We start from the raw sequence: 19,371 nt of genomic DNA, 5'->3' as shown, positions 1-19,371 counted from the left end.
ACCAAAATCCCCACTACCACCAGCTCTATAAAGCTCCTGTTTCCATACGTGGCACTCAGGGAACAACAGCTCCTAACCTCGGTGAAGCATTGGTGCCACAGCCTACTTCTCCAGCACAGCACCGCTACCCATCTTGGAGGATGAAACCCTGTTACTCTCAAGATAAACATAATAACTCTTCATACGATGTCATGGCTACAGCTGTCATCACACTTCAGGCACTCGTCGGCATGTGGATAAACGCTTTCATTGCTTCTGTTCTTTGCATTACTTGGGTCAAAAAGAAAACCTTTAACTCGAGTGATAAGATCTTGCTGTTTCTCGGATGCTCCAGGTTTTGGTATTTATGCATTTCATTGGCACTTTCAATAGTTTCAATAAGTTTTCCCTTGTGCTTTTATGTTCACCCCTTCCCCGAGCTATTTTTATCGATTCAAAGCTTTTTAAATTTTTGCAACTTGTGGGCTTCTGCCTGTCTTTGTGGTTTTTATTGTATAAAAATTGGAAATTTCAGGCACATCTTCTTCATCTACCTGAAACTAAAAATTGACAGGATTGTGCCATGGCTGTTGTTGAGTTCAGTGTTTCTGTCCCTGGTCATCGGCGCCGTTGTCTTCAACATCACTGGTGAAGCGTTGTGTAACGACCACAATTGCACCTCCCAAGGAGATTTCTGGAAACTGAGTGCCAAAAGAGATGAACATTTTTTCCCTGCTATCTTTATCGTCGGCTTTGGATTTGCCACTGCATTCACAGCAGTAATCTTTTCTGCCTTTCTCCTCCTCTTTTCTCTCTGTAAACACAAACACAGGATGCTGGCAAACTCAGCAAGTGACCTCAGTGTGGATGTCCACATCAAAGCCATTAAATCTATTCTGTCCTTCTTCGTAATTTACAGCATTAACTTTACATGTTTGATCTTGTCACTGATTTATTCCAGGGGGAAGACAAGTCCTGAGACATTTGTCATTTTAGTACTTCTGTATGCTTTTCCGACTGTTCACTCCCTTATTCTGATTTTCAGCAATCCCAAACTGGAAAAGACACTGCTAAGGACTCTCTCCTGTGTGAAGTGCAAGGTTTGCGTGAGGTACAAACCATAATAAAAACTGCAGCCCATTAAAAATGATGATATTTTATTACAGAAACCACAAGCAATTTAATCTCCTATGCAACTCTCCAGCCAGGGTAGATGATACAGATGTTCTGTCTTCACCATCTAAGTTAAGAAAATGTCATTAAACTTATTTGAACTAAAATATTATGAGTTAAAAAAAATTATTATTGTTATCATTTGATTTAGATAATTATTTGAGTTAAATTATTGTCAATAATGAAGTAATTCAGACATCATGCATCGGCTAGCTGCAAAAGGGAAATAATACCACAAACCTTCTAAAAATGCTTTGGGCATTTGCTGCTTGAAACCACTTAACTAAACAATATGTTTATACCTATTTTGTTTTACATTTATTTCTGCTGTGGCTGTTTATTCTGTAATATTATGAGTTGTATCACTATCTTGCATTGGTTGATAACTCCTGCATGAATATGTTGATCACTAATATTCACCAAAGGTGGTTACTGACTTATAAACAGCAACACAGAAATGGCCTTTGGGTGGCCAAGGGGGGGTGAAGATCCCACTTTCCAGGCCAGTCTTATGTGTCTCTGCCCCACTTAATCACAGAATCACAGAATCACAGAATGGTTTGGGTTGAAAGGGACCTTAAAGCCCCCCCAGTCCAACCTCCACCAGCCCAGGCTGCCCAAAGCCCCATCCAACCTGGCCTTGAACACTGCCAGGGAGGGGGCACCCACAGCTTCCCTGGACAACCTGTGCCAGTGTCTCACCAACCTCACAGTAAGGAATTTCTTCCTAATACCCAGTCTAAATCTTCCCTCTTCCAGTTCTAAACCATGCAAAAGCATGGTCGCCCCTGCTCTCTGCAACTGTTCTCCTGGTCTGCTTTTGCTTTTTTGAGATCTGCTTTTACCAATAGACTCTGGCTCAGTAAAACACCTGGGAAGTTGGTTTTTGTGTGAAGTGTGGTGCGAAATAAAGTCGTTTTCATCCTGCAGTGACCCATGGGCAGATGTATGGGGTGTTTGTGCCAGCTGGGGGGGTCCATGGGGATCTCTGTTGGGCAAGGTCAATACTGCCCTGTGCTGGGAAACGACACTTCCAGATGAATCCCATTGACCCACTGCAGGACACAGCTCAGCCCATTTAGTGATTCTGGTGGCTCCTCTGGGAAAGTACCTTTAAGAAAGGGTAAAAACACTGCCCGGCAGTTTAGAGTGAAGAAAGTTGTGAGGAACAGTCCCACAACAAACAGGGTCAGAGAAGGAAAGGAAGGAGGTGCTTGAAGTGCTGGGTCAGAGATTTACTTGCAGCCTGTGGAGTGGACCATGGTGATGTAGGTTGTCTCTCTGCAGTCAATGGAGAACCACGGTAGAGCAGATATCCACGCTGCAGCCCACGGAGAGCCCATGCTGCAACTGGCTTATCCTGAGGGTCTATAGCCTATGGAAGGGACCCACGGTGGAGCAAGGGAGGAGCATGAAGAGTAAGGAGTGGAAGGGATAATGTGTTATTGTCATGGTTCAACCCCAGCCTACACAGCCGTTTGCTCACTCCACAGCCCTGGTGGGATGGGTAGAGAATCAGAAGAGTAGAAGTGAGAGAACTCATGGGTTGAGATAAAGACAGTTTAACAGGTAAAGCAAAAGCCATGCACACAAGCAAAGCAAAACAAGAAATCCATTCGCTACTTCCCATCAGCGGGCAGATGTTCAGCCATCTCCAGAACAGCAGGGCTCCATCACCTGTAACTTGGGAAGACAAATGTCATAACTCTGAATGTCTCCACCTTTCTTTCTTCTTCCCCCAGCTTTGTTTGCTGACCATGACATCATATGGCCTGGGATATCCCTTTGGTCAGCTGAGGTCAGATGTCCCAGCTCTGCCCCCTTCCAAATTCTTGTGCACTCCCAACCTACTCACTGGTGAGGTAGGGGGAGAAGCAGAAAAGGCTGTGCAAGCACTGCTCAGCAGTAATTAAAACATCCCTGTGTTATCAACACTGTTTTCAGCACAAATCCAAAACATAGACCCATACTAGCCTACTGTGAAGAAATTTAACTCTATCCCAGCCAAAAGGAGCACAGTTATGAACTGGCTGCAGCCCTCATTCCCCATCCCCCTGCACCACTCATGAGGAGGGAGTAAGGAATTTGGGAATGAAGGAGTGATGTTAGGCGTGGGAATGAGGAGAGGTGAGGGTAAGGTATTTTTGTTTTGTCTTTGTTCCTCGTGATCTTATTTTCAGCTGGAAATTAAATTTATTATCCCTAAGTCAAGTCTATTTCACCTGTGACAGTAACTGGTGAGTGATCTCCCTGTCTTTATCTCCACCCATGACCTTTTCCATCTCGTTCTCCACCCCTACCCTGTTGAGAAGCAAGAGTGAAGAAGCGGATGGGTGGGGGTCTGATAGCTGGCTAAGGTCAATCCACAACAGCAGATGACCTAAACATGAAATATTTCCAGCATGAACAGAGCAGAACCTGAATTGTTCATTTCTTTCACCAGCTCAGGCCCAGAGGGACGTCTTACCTCAGGCCAAGTGCCAAGTGTGCAGTTTTGATGCATCTCAGCAGGTTCTGCTTCTCCTTTTGTTTTAAAACGCTGCCCCAGAAGGAGTACCTTTGCCAGGTGTGGAGCTCAAAGCTCAGAGGTCTTCTGAATCTCTGCAGAGTTCAGATATACCCAAAATAATCTCCATGGAGTCATCTGAGGTGTAGCATCAGCTCTGCTGGACACAGATTCACTCTATAAGAAGCTTTCTCTCTGCTGTGTTTTTGAGAAGAATTTTTCATGTATGTCTACTGGCAAAAGGCTTCTCACACCTTCTTTTCCTCCGATAAAGGTGATATGGGCTTCTTGAAGGACAACGATGCGAAGGACTCACTAATTTCTATGGACTGTCTATTAGAAATTGACCCAGAGGAAGAGTTTCTGCTCAGAGAACATAAGGGGCCCTGGTATGCTAATCTAAAAAGTTGAAGTGAAAGCAAAAAGGCTTAGGTTGTAACCTTTTTATTTTATGTGTTGCCTTTTATGTGGCCAAAGAGCACTCTCTTCCCTTTTCCTCTCCATCTCCACGAAAATGAAAGGGGAAGAGGTTAATAAGAAAGGATAAGAAAGTGTTTTCAACCCATTAGCTTTCACTTTTTCCTGGCTTTTCCTGCAGTAGTAAAGCAAAACAAATTACATCTGTGTTGTTCCAATAAAAAGAAAGGGTTTTTGTCATCTGATCAAATTAGACACTCGGTGCACATTGTCTTTAGCTGCAGTCTGGATCAGACACCAGGCTCCACTGAGTTTCACTTCCACAGCAGGAGACTGCACCACACACATTTCCTGAGGGGAGCAGGTCTTAAACATCTCATCTGAACACACGTCCCCAGCTGAAAGGCTTTGAAAGGCCTTAAAACCACCACACCTCCCTTCTTACCCTGCTGTTGCCCAATGCAGTTGATCCTTTAGCATGGCAGTCCCAGACACTTTCACAAGACCATGGGAAATCCTTCTTTCTCCCTAGAACTGCAACATCATCCCTCAGAAGCTCCCATATCACAAGACTCAGCAGGCAAAACCAACATCTTGCAGATGTTCTTACACAAAAGATAATACTCAGCTATAGGATACTCCACCAGCTGCCCTCAGAGCTAGAAACAGGCCAGTTTGGTTTATCAGCATGGCAACAGACACTGTCCCACCTGCTGCTCCACTTGCACTGCCACTAATCCAACAGCCAAACCAACTATGAATAGAGCTGACATATGGCTCAGAAAGTGCAAATGACAAAAGAGAAAGCTGAAGCTTGACTTTGTTTGCCCAAACTAAGGCGTCTCGAGTCATCTGAGAAGTCCTGAGACATCTGCACAGGGTTGGGAGCTACAGCACAGGATCTTCTGAAGACCTACAAGTCCATCCTGGGTACCTGAAGGCATCTCAAGTGGCATGAGACACTTCTGTGTAGATGGACAAATTTGTCCTTGGAAATCTAGAAAAAGGAGATGGATCACAGAGTTGTTGGTTACGACTTCAATGCCTGAGTATTGTGTGGAGGACACCTGTAACCAACCCCAGAAGCACCAGGTTTGGGTGGTGGAGAGGTAGCAGAGGGGAAGGGTGACAGACATGTAATGAGAGGGCAAGCAGACCCATAAAAGATGTCAGAAGTCAATACAAATGGCTGCCCAGTGCTGGCATGGTCTGAAAAACTGCTTTGGGTCAAATTCAAAACATTTTTAAGGACTGAGAAGTGAAACATTTAAAAATGCTTCTGCCACAGAAAGTGCTGATGAGCAGAGGGACAGCTCAGGACAGGTTACACAGCATTCCTACCAGCATAGACATAAAAATGGCTGAGGCACTGCTAAAAATAAAGCAGTGCTGGACTTGGCAGTCACAGATACCTGAAAGCAGCCATGAGGGAGCACGTTTTCCCTTTTGCTGGGCGAAGAATGGTAGCTACAGGCTGTTAGAGCCATGTGTCCAGCAAAAGGTCAACATCAGAGTCTTCACTTCAGCAAGAAGAAGCAACTACATTCCACTACCAAAGATAAGAGAGAGGCACCACTAGAGGCTATGAGCCCCTGTAGAGCCTCCTGGTTGACTCAGGACCAGAAGCAAACAAGCAAAAGCCATGGACATCACTAGAGTGAGCAGAACCACAGTCCCAAATGCTTTAATGAATCAACTAGGAGCAAAATAATTTCAGACAATATGGGTAACTGCTGCCATTTCTGTAAATTTATACATTTCAGTGACTTAGAGTATTAGTATATTTAAACATTTTCTGTAGTTTTCGGATATTTGAGATCTAATATAGACACACAGACAGAAGCACTTCTACCTGTTCCCTTATTAATGACAGCATTTACAGTACATCACAACGATGCATCCTTGTGGCCATCTGCTTCTTGTGTCCATCCATATTTCACCCTGCAGATGCACCTGAGCTCTGCCAGTGTCTTTGCTCTGCATCACAAGTTCCCAGTGGCACCAAACAGGCAGCACACACTACTGCTTCCCCCTTTTTTTCTTATTTTTATTGTGAGCAGAGGATGTGTATTTCTCCATGTATTTCTCCTGAGAAAACGGTGGGTTTCTCTCAAGTTCTTCTTTCTTGAGCTCCCAGTCCTCATCTCTCTGGTCTAAGGGGATTCCTTTCATTGCAGCTGTCCTGCGGTAGTTTCTGCTCTCCACCTCTGCTCTGGGGAAGAAAGCAAGAGTGCTTCTTCAGATACAGAGCACAGCATGGTCACACCACTGTTCACAAGTGGCCCATCTTGTGGGATGGACCAGAGGATTATGTATGGGCAAAACCCTGTTGCCAGCAATACATGAGAAAACAGTGAGGCCCATCCTAAATCCAACAGCACTCATCACCCCAAGTGATCAGGTACTCAATGACAGTTGGGCCGAAGTGGGAAACATTCAGTAAGGATGTATGGTGAGACTGGACTCTTACCACTGGAAGCATAATTTTAACCATAAAAAGCTCTTAAAGACTGCTCTTGTGAATTTACGTGTTACTAAATAGACTTAAGCACATTCAATGCAATTGTACATGGTATATTAACTCACTGCAACCCCAACATTTCCACTATGGTCCTCCATGGGCTGCAGGGGGATCACTCCTTTGGAGTGTGGAGCATCTCCATTTCCTCCTCCCCCTCGGACCCTGGTCTTGCAGGTCTGCTTCTCACACTTCCCTCATTCCTCATTGCTGGGCACCATTTTTGCTCTTTCTTACATATGTTTTCCCAGCTGAGCCACCAGCACTGCTGATGGGCTGAGCCATGCCCTGCGGTGTGTCCAGCATGGTGCAGCCCCGATCTCTTTTCTCACAGACCCCCCTCCTGAACCCCACCACTGCCAGCATGGGCACGGATGTCCCAGTTCTACATCTTATCCAAGAGAAGACAAACCCTTTTTTCCTACTGCAGAGGTCTGATTTTATAGGTACTTAGTACTTGTGGACCTCTGTCAAAAATACCACCAAATATTGGGAAAAATCCTTTTTTTCTGCAATACAGCAGCACTGTCACATCAGTGTAACGTTATTCTGGCTGAAAGCACAGAGCAAAGCCAGTGGCTCCACACAGATGCATAGCTTGGGCTTACTATACATATATATAAGTATGTATGTATCTATGTATGTGTGTGTATATATATATACACACACACACCCCCCAACACATGTATGTGCAGAGGTGTATATACATATGTGTGTGTGGATAGAGATATGTATAGAGATGATAGAGATAGAGATAGAGATAGAGAAATACACGTCCTGGGCTTAAATAGCAGGAGCCTTTGGTGCAGTTTCAGTGCTCAGCACTTTGCAGAGAGGCCAGCAGCAGGCACGAGCCATGAGTCCCTGTGTCACCTCAGTGCCATTCCTGGCAGCTCTCACAGCACCCAGGGTGAAGCTTTTCTTATGCAAAAAAAACCCCAAACAACAACCTGATGTAAATTATACACCTGTTGCTCAGAAGCAGCTGTGCTTTGAAGGCTGTTTCCTGTTCTTTGCATGTCCATGCAAACCTCAGTGAGTGGTACAGATACTCTGTAGCAGAATATTCCTAATATTTACATGTTACTAATATTTACATGTGGAAACGTGTGATATTTCCATGTTGATGCAAACAGTCCCCAGCACAGAGCATTCGCACAGCCCAGGAAGGCATAAGTTCATGCAGGCAGCAGTGCCTGGGGTCAGACAACCAGTATACAAGGACCACAGTGGTGCTAGAGGAGGCTGAACTGAGATTTAGGAAGGATTTGGATGCTCATAGCTCTGTTTAGATATGCATGTCAGTCCTGCATTTGGCACAGGCTGTTATTTTTAGAATTGCCTTTTCTCTCATTTTGCATACCAGGCAAATATCTAAAATTGATGGTGATGCTCTGTAACAAAATATCCCTCATATTTACATACCAGTACCACAAACACCATGAGCAGAGGGCAGATCTACCCTGTGCAGCACAGCGTTAGCACACAGGCACACACACACTTCATTTTCTGCCTGCAGTACACCTCGGCACTGCCCAGCTCCTGTCTGACCATGGACATCACCTCTGGGACCTTCTGCACATCTGAAGGAGCAGAAGGTAATAGTGATTACATTACAAATGCGAGCGATTCCTCCTAGTTAATTCCAAATCTGCTGACATGAGCAAGTGAAGCTGTTGTATGAAGGTGAAGGTGTCCACTGTGGCTAGAAATTATAATGGTTGGGCTTAAAAAAGTGGTTCCTGAGCTCCAATGATAAACTCTTGGCTGCCCACAGGCTGCATTATGGCTGTGAGGTGATCATACAGGCTTCATATGTCTTATGAAGTGTCCAAGACATGAGCTTTCAAAGCATCTTCCTAGTTACTAAGTTCTCCCAGCCATGCTCCTGGCTGAGCCATGTAGCCACAGGGTGAGTCAGGCAAGCACATGGCTCTGAAAGACAAGTTTTCCACTTTAAATTAGTCATTCACCCCAGAAAACCCTCCATCAGCCGCATGAATTGCCCTAGGCTGTTGCCTAGGTGGCTTAGATTGGGTGTCAACCATCCTGTCAATCATCCTGTCAACCATCCTGTCAATCATCCTCCCAGTCACCTCCATCAGTGCAGGCGCCTCTCTGCTGCAGGCATCAACATCGGCACCATCCAGGCAACGTCTCCACCCTTGCTGTCCCCTCACCACCACAGCTCTGGTGCACAGCCAAGCACACGGCAAACGCTACAGACCTGGCAGGACTTAACGGCGAGATTAGTGTGAAAATGAGAGCACTGAAAAGGTAAGCAATTGTGGTAAATGATTAATCGAGGACAATAAGCCTGCAGGCCTTTCACTCCTAGGACAGACAATATTTACTGTTCTGATATAGAAACCAAGCCAGCCAAGAACTGAGAAGAATACGAAGAGAATCTTTCCTCTGGAAGAAAGCATTCAGTTCTCAAAGAGCTGGCAAAGCTCAGGTTTTCCCAGCTGAGGTCTAGGTAGTACAAACCTAACTAGCAAAGCTTAGGTATCAGCTGCTTGTCATTTGAATTTCTTTAAACTGAAGGTCCAAGGGCAGAAAGAGCTGACTGACACAGGAACATGTGGCTCTGCTAGGAAGGCTCTGTACAAGGGGATTTTGCACAGTTTGGGTGTCTCCTCCTAAGGACACTGATGCTGTGTCAGCATCAAAGGTGGGCATGGAGCATTGCAGCAGGAACAAGCAAGCTGTAGAAGTATAGCAAAAGGACAGCAGTACCTACAGAAAGGTTTACGTGGACTGATAAAAGGTGGCATTTGGTAGGCATTGGCCACCTCAGATGTTTGCTGAGCCACCATGCCTGATTTTGAACTTGGCACCTCTTGTGCTGAACTGGCAAATTGGAGGCTTGGAGTTGGATATGTGTCTAAAATATCCATTATTTATATGGTGACAAGGCAGTCTGGAGAACGTGGCAGCGGTAAAAACAACAGCAGTTAAGGGCTATGGTGGGACTGTAAATTCACAGAAAAACTCAGAGGAGGAAAAGCCTTTGGGTGCTCTCAGCATCTCAAGGTCTGCTGGGTACAGGTTTCACAAGCGGTGTATTTAAATACCAGGTAATGTGTGGGAGTACGATTGGCTCTGAACAAGCTGGTTAGCTTCTGGTGCTTGTCCCACTGCTCTAGAGAGATGCAGATTTGAGACACAAAAGGCCTCTGAAGGACAGCAACCTGATCCAGGGAAACAGCTTTCCAAAATATCTGTGAGCCAAATCGGCAGCTGAAAAACAAGAATAGTAATTGGGAGCCCTTTAAAAGCATAATACTCCTTGCATATGGTGTCACAGTGATAACTGTAAAGAGTTAAGACAATGAGTTTTCCAAAATTTTGGAGTAATATGTGGCCACCCTATTGACAGACCAAATGGTATAATTTTAAATAATTATGTACAAAAAAAAGAATGTCTCTGTTCTTTACTACAAGAAAAGCCAAATTATATACATACACTAACATCAGCTGCTAAAGGGCTCTTCTTAAACAACTCAATCTCTGTACTCAGTATTTGTCACTCTAAGGAGTTAATACTTGTTAGCTCTTGCTTTCTTTTCCATTGTTTAATAATCGCTCTGTAATTACCTTATAAAAACAATGATGTCATGAAGTGGTAATGGTTTTGAAAACATACCAAGGCAAACCATAGAAAGCAGTGGAATAAATGAATGTATTCTCCATGACAAAGACCCGTGTTTGCTTATCTATTACTTGTGTTTGGCTTTAATAGGCTTTAGGTGGAAAGATAACACACTTGTATTTGTTCTTGTTTTCTATAGAGTGTAATTTTCATGGCTGGAGCCCTGTCAGCTGCCGCAGTGGCACCGGCCATCGCTACTCACGTTTCTAAGAACCTGGAGCAGTCCTGGTGGCCGTAGATCTCCGCAATCCTCCTGGGAGTGTCGCCAAAGAGGTCAACCACGTCCATGTCGGCGTGCAGTGCATGAAGGGTGCGAAGCACCCCCAGTCTCCCCGCCTCAGCAGCAAAGTGGGCCGGGGTCCAGCCCACGTCGCTCCGCAGGCAATGCCGGGCACCGTGATCCACGAGGAGCTTGACCAGCTCCGATCGCCCTTGCATTGGGCAGCAAAACAGGGAGAGAAGATGCACCTGCATTAGACCTTCAGGATGCAGAAGACGGTCACACACAGCTGATCATCATTGCCTCAGTTATGTAATGATGGGTTTTACCCACGACCTGGCCATTTGATTTATCAAATAAATGATAACTCATCCGAAAAAGCTGATTTTTTTTTCCAAACTAGACTGTTCCAGAAGCATTTTACAACAAAAAACAACAATAAAATAAAAAAAACCTTTCTACCCATTTCTGAACAGCACATCTCAATTAGTCATTGACCAATAGGCTATTGTCTATTTCGTTGTTTCATTTGTGGTTTTAGTTCGATGCAAAATAAAATTTAAACATTATAAAACTGGAAAACCTGTGAGCAGCTTTGCTAGAACAAAGGTTTTCTGACAGAGATATTAGAAATTACACTATGTGGAATTATACATTATATATTGTTGCATTTGTCTCTTTTCTGGGCTGCAAAGGGATATTTGACTTTACCAGACACTTTTGATGGTGAAGGACCAAATGAGAGCTGCAAACAGCTCTGGTCCTGTGTTGTTTCTTTGACCATGTGGGATAAAAGGAGGGCACACTGTAATTATTTTGTTCTATTTGGTTTGATAAATACTTGCTATAAATATAGTGGGTCTGGCTTTTTGCTTATTTGTGTACATGAGAAACAACTCCTCTGCACTGCATGAAGTCACCTCTTAGCAAAGTAATGTGGGGGACAAGCAAACATGGTCTATGTATTTATCATGTATACTGTAAATTTTCATGGGGGAAAAAGCTAAAAAATCACTTTGATAGTAATCCCACAAATTATATTGGAGGCAAAGTTTAATTTAAATTAGTATTTTTCTCTTTTTTGCTCATTAAGGACAATATGATCAGCGGGTGCCCTTACCTTTTGCAGCAGCCCAGTGCAGTGGGGTCCTGTCATGCCAGTCAACATCCTTGTGATTTGGGTCGCAGCGCCCCATCCTCAGGATCTCATCCACCAGGTCGTAGTCCCCCAAAGCCACGGCTTCGTGCAGCTCTGTCATGCTGCACAGTTCAGGAAGGTGCCTGGTAAAAGAGAGATGGTCCAGAGCAATTTTAACAGAAGCAGCATCTGGATTACAAATAAGACACATACTGGGAGAAACCAGGATTGATAAGGAAAAAGGAATGAAAGGGAGGAAAATAATTATACTTTATCTTCAAACCAGTGTTCAAAGAGTGATGGTGATGTTTGGTTTGCAGCCGTGGAAATCTGGAGCAGAATGCAGCCCTTTATAAAAAGGACTCGTGGATAAAACCACACTGCATTTCTTAAGGATGTTGCTAACAAACAGCCAGCTCAGGCCAAACATTTGCCACAGGTTTGTTGTTGCTCACTTACCATGGAAACTGGCTCCTCCCTTGCCAATGCTGCAGATCCACTATTGGCAGTGTTTTATTGCAATGAAATAAATGTCTGTGCAAGTATCTTCTGGGTTTTTTTTGGTGTAAATAATCGAGCTATGGCAAGTTGCTTAAAAATCTCATCTCCACAGCCATACTTTGCACTTTCCACTCCCATACAACAGACTCCTATCAAGAAATGCAAGCAGATCTTCAGCCCCTGAAAGGCTGTGGATTTCAATAATTATATTTATTCAATAATAATAAGGAATAATTCAATAATGTGCTAAGGAATATTTCCTAGCTGCAGAGAATTTAAGCAGCTTGCAAGGATCACTGCACTATCCCATCATCCTGAGGATGGAAATGCTGCAGTATTTTCTCCAATCTGGCCAAATCAATGGGGAGAAAACTTTTATATTTCCATATTGACAGCTGGTCCTGAGCTAATTAGTCCAGTCTCCCTCATAAACCAGAAGAGTTTTAGGATTTGCTCCAGCTTTTACATTGCATTTACTTCATTGCGTAATTTTCACAGATTGAAGAGTGTGATTTCCCCATGTTGGAAAGGAACAACATTGGAGCTTGCAGAGGCTGCTGTGAGGGAAGGTTTGCAGTCCTAGGTGCTACATCCTGGGAGCCAGAGGTGGATGGGGCCTTTTCCCTGCTTCCAGCTACCATAAACACCTCAACCACATCCCAAATCCAGGCTGGAAGGACACATCACCATCACTACCCTGCTCTCTTGTAAGAAAAAGATGAGATACAGAGGTCAAAGGGAATCGCAGCCTCTGACTTAGGTGGTTGGACTGTGTAGACCAGATCCAAGAGAAAGACCCATACATGACTTCTACTGAGCTTGACTCCTGGTCATCTGGGAATATCTGAATATATTTAAAAATATAATAGATTTTTGAGCTCCTCAGTGGGACACAAAAGTACCATTGGTATTGGCATGTCTCTGCTTCATTAGCACTCGTACACTGCCTCCTCCTCCTCATTGCTTCTCACTAACCTTGAAGAACCTGTTCCTTCAGACTAAATAGAGTTATCCTCCAAGACCTTTCATCAGCATTAAATCTATCCTGAAAATGTTACACTTTAATGGAAATTGAAATGAGAGCTGGACAAAAGCACAGGAAAAAAGGAGAGGGAGAGAAGGCAATGATCCCGCCCCAGGAGTTCACCAGCTCTCCTAGGAGATAGCCCCTGGGTGCAGGTTCATAAGTAATTTAGGTCAAACTAAATTTTACCTTCCCTCCTTCCTCCCCCTGCTGCCTCCCTCTGTTACGGCTGTTTCATCAGCTGGATCAACCTGTTGACCTCTCAGAAAACTAATCCTTTATTATGGGTGCTGGTTTTAGGGTTAATTCCCTAAACTCAGCATTAATGAGGGTGCGCAAATTCGGAGTGAGCGCAGATCTGCCCCATCAGTAGGGGCCTGCACCTGATTCACCTTAAACCACCCCAGAAATTGCACCCAAAAGTAGGATCGGCTTCCTTAGGGGGTTGTTATCCCCTTTTCTTAGAAGATTGGGATTTTTACGGAGGGACCTCCTCACAAAGCTGTTGGCATTGCAGCTCTTCCGCGGGATGTTGCAACCTGGCCGGAGGAATTTTCTCACGGGTATTCGGGTGCTCGCCCCAGCCCCACGCTGCCACGCTCGGCAGCGCTGTGAGGAAAGCCAAAAATTCACAGGCAAAACAAGCCGGCATCTAAACCCGTCCCACAGCCCGGCATCGAAGCAGCCGCACGGGGCTTGTGGCGTTTTATGGGGATGGCTCCATGCCAGAAGCTTGTTTTCCAGGCCGGGAGAAGATCTCTCCCAGAAAGATTGTCTCATCTGAAAACTAAGGCAAAGTTTGGTCCCTCCCCTTCGGGGAGAGCCCGGCAGTCTGTTTGCCTCCCCCTGCCCGAGCGGCCGCCTCTCGCCTGGCTCCGGAGGGCCGCGGGCGGCCGAAGGGTCCATCCTGCGCCTTCGGACAGCGGGACGGGACCGGAGGGCGGCCGGGACAACGCACACCGGGTACGTGGAGCGCCGGGAGCTGCTGTAGGGGGAAAACAGGGTCTGGGGAGAACGGGGAGGAGCGACGGTGGCGTCAGGGGGATTTTAAGGAGCTGGGTAGTTTCTGTGCAGCTTGCCGGTGCTCCCGCTCCCCGGATTCAGCCTGCTCTGTCCGAAGCCTGTCCCAAATCCTTGAGGGCTTGTGCTGCTCCGCTTCCTCCCTTCCAGCCCCTTATCTGTCGCCAAATCCCTGCGTGTCCCTGCGGAGGGGTGATTTGCTCTGTGTAAACTCCAGGGGGGGTGGGATATGGTGGACGTGCCCCTTCCCTGCTGTTGTGTACAGTGTTCAGGGAAAAGTCACCCACCTCCGGACACGGATGTGCCCGGGGTGGGGATGGAAATCAGCAGGGGAAACTCGGTCTGATGGAAGGGGAAAAAAATAATAATAGTGAACGTGATTAAACTCTGCTTCAGGCGTCCAGGATCGAGACACGGGAAACTGAGGAAGCCCCATGCGTGCCCTGCTTTGGGCAGGGGTTTGGACTCGGTGACCTCCAGCAGTCCTTCCCCATCTGAATTCTTCTGAGGGGCTGAAAGGGACACAGAGCAGGAGGTTTTGGGTGCTCTGTCAGCACAGCATTCCTCTCCCCCAAACCCAGCATCTGCAAGGGGGACACCTGTGCCGGACCCTGCGCCCTGGCTGCTGTTAGAGCCGGTGGAGAGAGAGGCAGTGGTTTTAGGATGTGGTCTCCCCGGTGTGTTTTAAGCCCAGTGAGCTCAGATACAGGTGACAAGGTGGTGGACTGTAATGTCAGCGAGTTGAACACGCTGGGAGAGCCTGCCTATACTTTACCCTGTGACACAACCATCAGAGCCTCTCCAGGAGCAGCAGGGGGTGGCTCTTTGGGCTAGGAACAAAGGGTGGCAATGTCATCTGGACTTGCACTTGCCAATCCTGCTGATGTGATTTACAGCAGCGAAGGAGCTGTTGTGACTTACTGCTGGTGACACGTGGGATCCTCTAATGGGCAGCTCTACGAGGAAACTGGAGATGCTCAAATCTCTATCTCTGGCTGTCATTAGTGGTTGGCCTCCCCTTTTTCAGTGTCTTCTGGAAATGAAACACTTTCGCCCTTCAAAAATCTGCTAATATTATGTGGGGAAGTGACCTTTCTGCAGTGGAGCTGTGCCTGCAGAGAAGTGAGAGGGGATGTGGCATTTAAGAGCAGGGACCAGACCTGGGGCTCTCAGGTAAATGCTGACATAACACTTAGGGGTGCTTTTTCCCCAGGCCCAGTGATTGTTGCAATGTTTTGGTATGTGGGGCAGGGCCTAAGGTGATCCCATGCCCTGGTGATGAGAAACTGCTTCTCCTGGTCTCTGTACCCCACCTTGGCAAAGGAGATGTACGCCCTCTCCTAGCCCCACGTGCCATTGTGATGTGCCATCACAGCACTACTGAGGTCGGCATCACTTCTGCACTAAACCATGCCAAGGTGTCAGATGGAGGGAGCCCTTAAAACACACAGAATTCTTGTTTACTGGGAAAAGAAGTGGCTCAGATCAGTGGAAAAAATGCCACATTTGCATTTCAGTGACAGCCTCAGCCATTTACTCCCTGCAACACAAAAGGCGGCAGTGTGAAGGACTCTCCTTCAGCTCCCCCACGTTGGCAGCCTTCAAATAAAAAACAAGCCAAGGTCAAGGGAAAATAAGAGAAAAAGAGGAAAAACAAGGAGGAAAAAAAATAATTATGCCCTTGTAAAACCTCTTTTACCACTGCCCACTATCAAAGTGAGAGCTCCTGCACAGGAACTGGTTGCTGCTTGCTCGGAGGGGTCTTGCATGGCCCAGACCTCCCTTCAGCCCCTTCCTCCCTTGCTGCAAAAGCTGGCAGCCCTCCCACCCCCAGCTGCTGCAATGGACGCTCATGGAGGTGGCAGAGATCAGGTTCTGTCAGGCATGGGGACAGCACCACCATCCTCTGTCCCCATCCACCAGTAATGTCCCACAAGCTTCCTGGAGATCCTGAGCAGCCTGAGGAACAGCAAACCCACTTCAGAAGGTGCTAGGAAGAAGCGCACAACCCCATCCTGCCACTCTCATATGCATAAGCTCTCCTGCTGCAAGTCCCCAGAGTGCTGGAGGGGTGACCTTGCAGGATCTGGCCCAAAAAATTGCAATCACAGAGTGGTCAGTGTTGGCAGGGACCTCTGGAGATCATCCAGTCCAACCCCCTGCTGAAGCAGGTTCACCTACAGCAGGTTGCACAGGATCATGTCCAGGCAGGTTTTTAATATCTCTAGAGAATACCTCCAGGCTGGATTGCTCACAAGGACCCATGAAAGCCAGTGCTGATTTATACTGATGGATCCAGACTTGGGATTTAAAAAAGCCTCTGTGTTTATCCAAGTGTTGAAGCTGCTTCCTGAACCCTTTCAATCCCTGGCTCCAGGGCCGCTGTGGGAACCGCCCAGCCACAGCACACAGGCTCTGGCAAAGAAATTCAAGCCCACGAACTAAAGGCAAAAACACAATAAAGAGGAGGAAGCCATCACCTTCCTGACTGCATTTGCGAGCAAGAACGTGGGTGTGCTGCTGTCAGATGTAGCTTCCATTTTCAGACTGAGAGGACACCCTGTTTATCGTACTTGAAGGGGACTCAGCTCTAGTTTGAGGCATGTGTGGTCTCCAGCTGTTAAAAATTTTGGAGCAGGGCACTCATCTCAGGTCTCAGCTACTGTACAACCTGCAGGGATGCAGAATTCCTGACTTCAGACACACACAGACATATAAACACACAGCCTGATGTGCATGAGGATTTGATTTCCAGCACTGCAGGAGGAAAGTGAAGGTGATGGATGCTGTTATCCCCCAGTATCTGTAGGAAAATCAATTCCCACCACTTAACAGCCTATGGGGTTTTCGATTGTTTATCTTCTGCTGCAGATGCTGGAGGTGCACAGATGAATGATGGAAACTTGGTTTAAGATTAAAAGAACAGGTTGATGATATAAACTACAGAGGCTAACAGGCTGGAGGTTTGAAATTTCCTTTTTTGCTGTTCCTTGGAGGGCTGGACAAATGGGGCAGAGCAGCAGTTTAGAATCCAAGTAGTAAAATACACAGGGCACATCACTGTGCTGTAATTTAAATTCTCCCCAGAAAAGTAAAGCAGAGCAAATGGACCAATTTTACTTACACCTGAATTAGCTACCTCCTGAACTTCCCAAGAAATAATGACATTATTCTGGATGAAAGCTGGCCTTTAAGAAAATTCAAGCTTCAGGTTCTAAGCATCTTTCCAATTTGTATTTCTTACCATAAGCAAGTTGCATGCCCTGAGAGAAAGGACGTTGAAGTGTTAAAGTTTTACTGAAATAACTTCAAGTATAAACCAGATTAGTTGATAGGATAAGCAAAGAGGTTTCTCCACCTCTTTTCTGTCCTTTTCTTAATATCTATTATTGCTTTAAAAGTTAATGCTCTGCTTAATACATTTGGCTTATGAGACTGGTAGGAATTTTAACATTTAGTTAAAAGACAGCTTTTTAAAAAACATCCATAATATTTAAAGACAGTTTCTGGTCATTCAATACCTCCAAAACACCCCTCACATAAGCACCTTTCCTATTCAGAAATCACGCTAAAGCACCCAGATTGAGAGTGGTGGCTGCACTGAACTCCAGCCCTTTGGACTTGGGACGGGCAGTCACAGCTCTGCTCCTAAGCCTCTGCCAAATCCTTTCGTAGCCCTGGGTAACGGAAAGAAAGCATTTCTAGCAAGAAAACAATTTATAACTCAGTAATAGCCTTGTAGCTATCAAAAAAAAGAAAAAGGTTACATAAAAAGTTACATAAAATAAGTTACATAAAAAAAAGTTGTGGACGATGACAAACAGGGCTTACTGGAATATTTAAAAATCAGAATAAACTGTCAGAGAAACTCCATCATAAAAGAGCACACACATTACTCAAACAACCTAAAAAAAAAGTTTTATTTTTGCTTTTCTGCTCTTTATTTCAAAGGGGAATAGAGTTCCCAACAGCCCTCAAAGGCCACAGGTACTGATTTTTCTTCAGCTCATGTGCTAAACACAAAAGTTCACCCAGCTCTGGAGTTGTGGTCAGGACAGGTTTTGCTTCAACGCCTCCCTGGTCAGATCCGGCTCCGCAAATGATGCCTCAGTGTCAGCTGGAGCCCACACAGCAAAGACACTGAACTCTGAGAATCAAACTTCCCTTTATGACTTCACATGAAAATAAAGTTGGCGCTTTCTTTTGCCTTTTTTAATTACTTTTTTGGCTAAAGCTTTACAGTTCCAGAAATGCAGTACTTGGCCACCTTGTTTACCATTGATCCCAAACAACCTTTGCATTTCTCCCATATACACAGTTCCTTGGTAGCAAATGAAAGCCCTTCCAGAAGAACCTCCTCTGGTGATTGCACCCACATCGGCTGAAGGAGGAACTGGCAGGCTTTTGGGGCAGCCTTGTACAAAAGCAGCAGCGAAGCTGCCAAACTCAGTCCTAAAGGATTTAAAGTCCCTTCCAGCAGCTATTACTAGCAGCCAAGCACTTAAACCCCACCGCATCCTCTCTGGCAATCAGGCAGAGATCTTTCCAAGCACTTTTGCTGTATGGGACTTGACGCAGCCAGGTTATCAGATGTTTTATCAGAGTGATGGATGTGGAAAGGACATTTCTCTATGTGGATGAATGGAGCCGTTGGCTATGAAGGGAAGCAAGGAGCAGAGCAATACTTCTCTAGAAGTGAGCACACGTCCTCCTCACCCCCTCTCCACCTGTCTTTGGATGGGGGTAAATATTGGATGGTGGCACCGCTGTGGTTTTACCAGTCCGTGCTTGTTCCCAGGTTTGTCCTAAGGGGCAGAGTGGTGAGGGCAGTCAGCAGAGGCAGGGCAGGCAGCACATCCCTAGGCGGCCAGGTCGAAGTCATCCCGCTCCTGGTTGTAGTCCAGCACCTTCTGCCGCAGGCGAGAGGCATCCACCCAGGTGATGAAGTCCTCCACGTTGCGGGGGACGAGAACAGCGGGGTCGGTGACCACCTCGGGCCCCACACGGACGTGTCCCTGCTCCACGAAGGTGACGGCGTGGCGGAGGTTCTGGGCCATCCGCAGCTTCACCAGCAGGCAGGGCAGGCGCCGGCGGCAGAAGGCGGAGGCCGAGAGGCTCTCGCAGACGGCCAGCGACTGCCGGCTGTTCACCAGCCCCAGCCCGTACAGCTTCTCCAGCAGCGCGGCGGCGCAGCGGGTGCGGAAGGCGGCGCTGGCCGGG

General features: G+C 46.3%; 3 protein-coding genes across 3 annotated transcripts; 1 reads left to right on the top strand and 2 right to left on the bottom strand.

The window, feature by feature from the left end:
• Positions 1–140: 140 nt before the first annotated feature.
• LOC104534586 (taste receptor type 2 member 9-like) lies at positions 141–1,103 on the top strand. The gene has a single exon (XM_010186896.1). It carries the CDS (start codon positions 141–143, stop codon positions 1,101–1,103), a length of 963 nt encoding a protein of 320 aa, XP_010185198.1.
• Positions 1,104–6,094: 4,991 nt separating this feature from the next.
• On the bottom strand, positions 6,095–13,713 carry ANKRD66 (ankyrin repeat domain 66). Its single transcript, XM_010186451.1, has 5 exons — positions 13,630–13,713; positions 13,320–13,345; positions 11,589–11,755; positions 10,451–10,679; positions 6,095–6,287 (listed from the first exon to the last, which is right to left on the bottom strand). Exons 3-5 carry the CDS (start codon positions 11,725–11,727, stop codon positions 6,095–6,097), a joined length of 561 nt encoding a protein of 186 aa, XP_010184753.1. The 5' UTR covers positions 11,728–11,755; positions 13,320–13,345; positions 13,630–13,713.
• A 5,297-nt stretch (positions 13,714–19,010) lies between these two features.
• On the bottom strand, positions 19,011–19,367 carry IMP3 (IMP3, U3 small nucleolar ribonucleoprotein; the record flags this gene model as incomplete). Its single annotated transcript, XM_010186785.1, has 1 exon — positions 19,011–19,367. A coding segment is annotated over one exon (357 nt), but the record flags the coding sequence as incomplete, so codon positions are not given.
• Between the last annotated feature and the right edge of the window lie 4 nt (positions 19,368–19,371).

Source organism: Mesitornis unicolor, unplaced genomic scaffold, assembly GCF_000695765.1.
Source record: "Mesitornis unicolor isolate BGI_N332 unplaced genomic scaffold, ASM69576v1 scaffold7920, whole genome shotgun sequence".
NCBI classification, from domain to species: domain Eukaryota; kingdom Metazoa; phylum Chordata; class Aves; order Mesitornithiformes; family Mesitornithidae; genus Mesitornis; species Mesitornis unicolor.
Note: the sequence above shows the minus strand (reverse complement) of the source record. Positions and strands in the feature narration are given on the sequence as shown.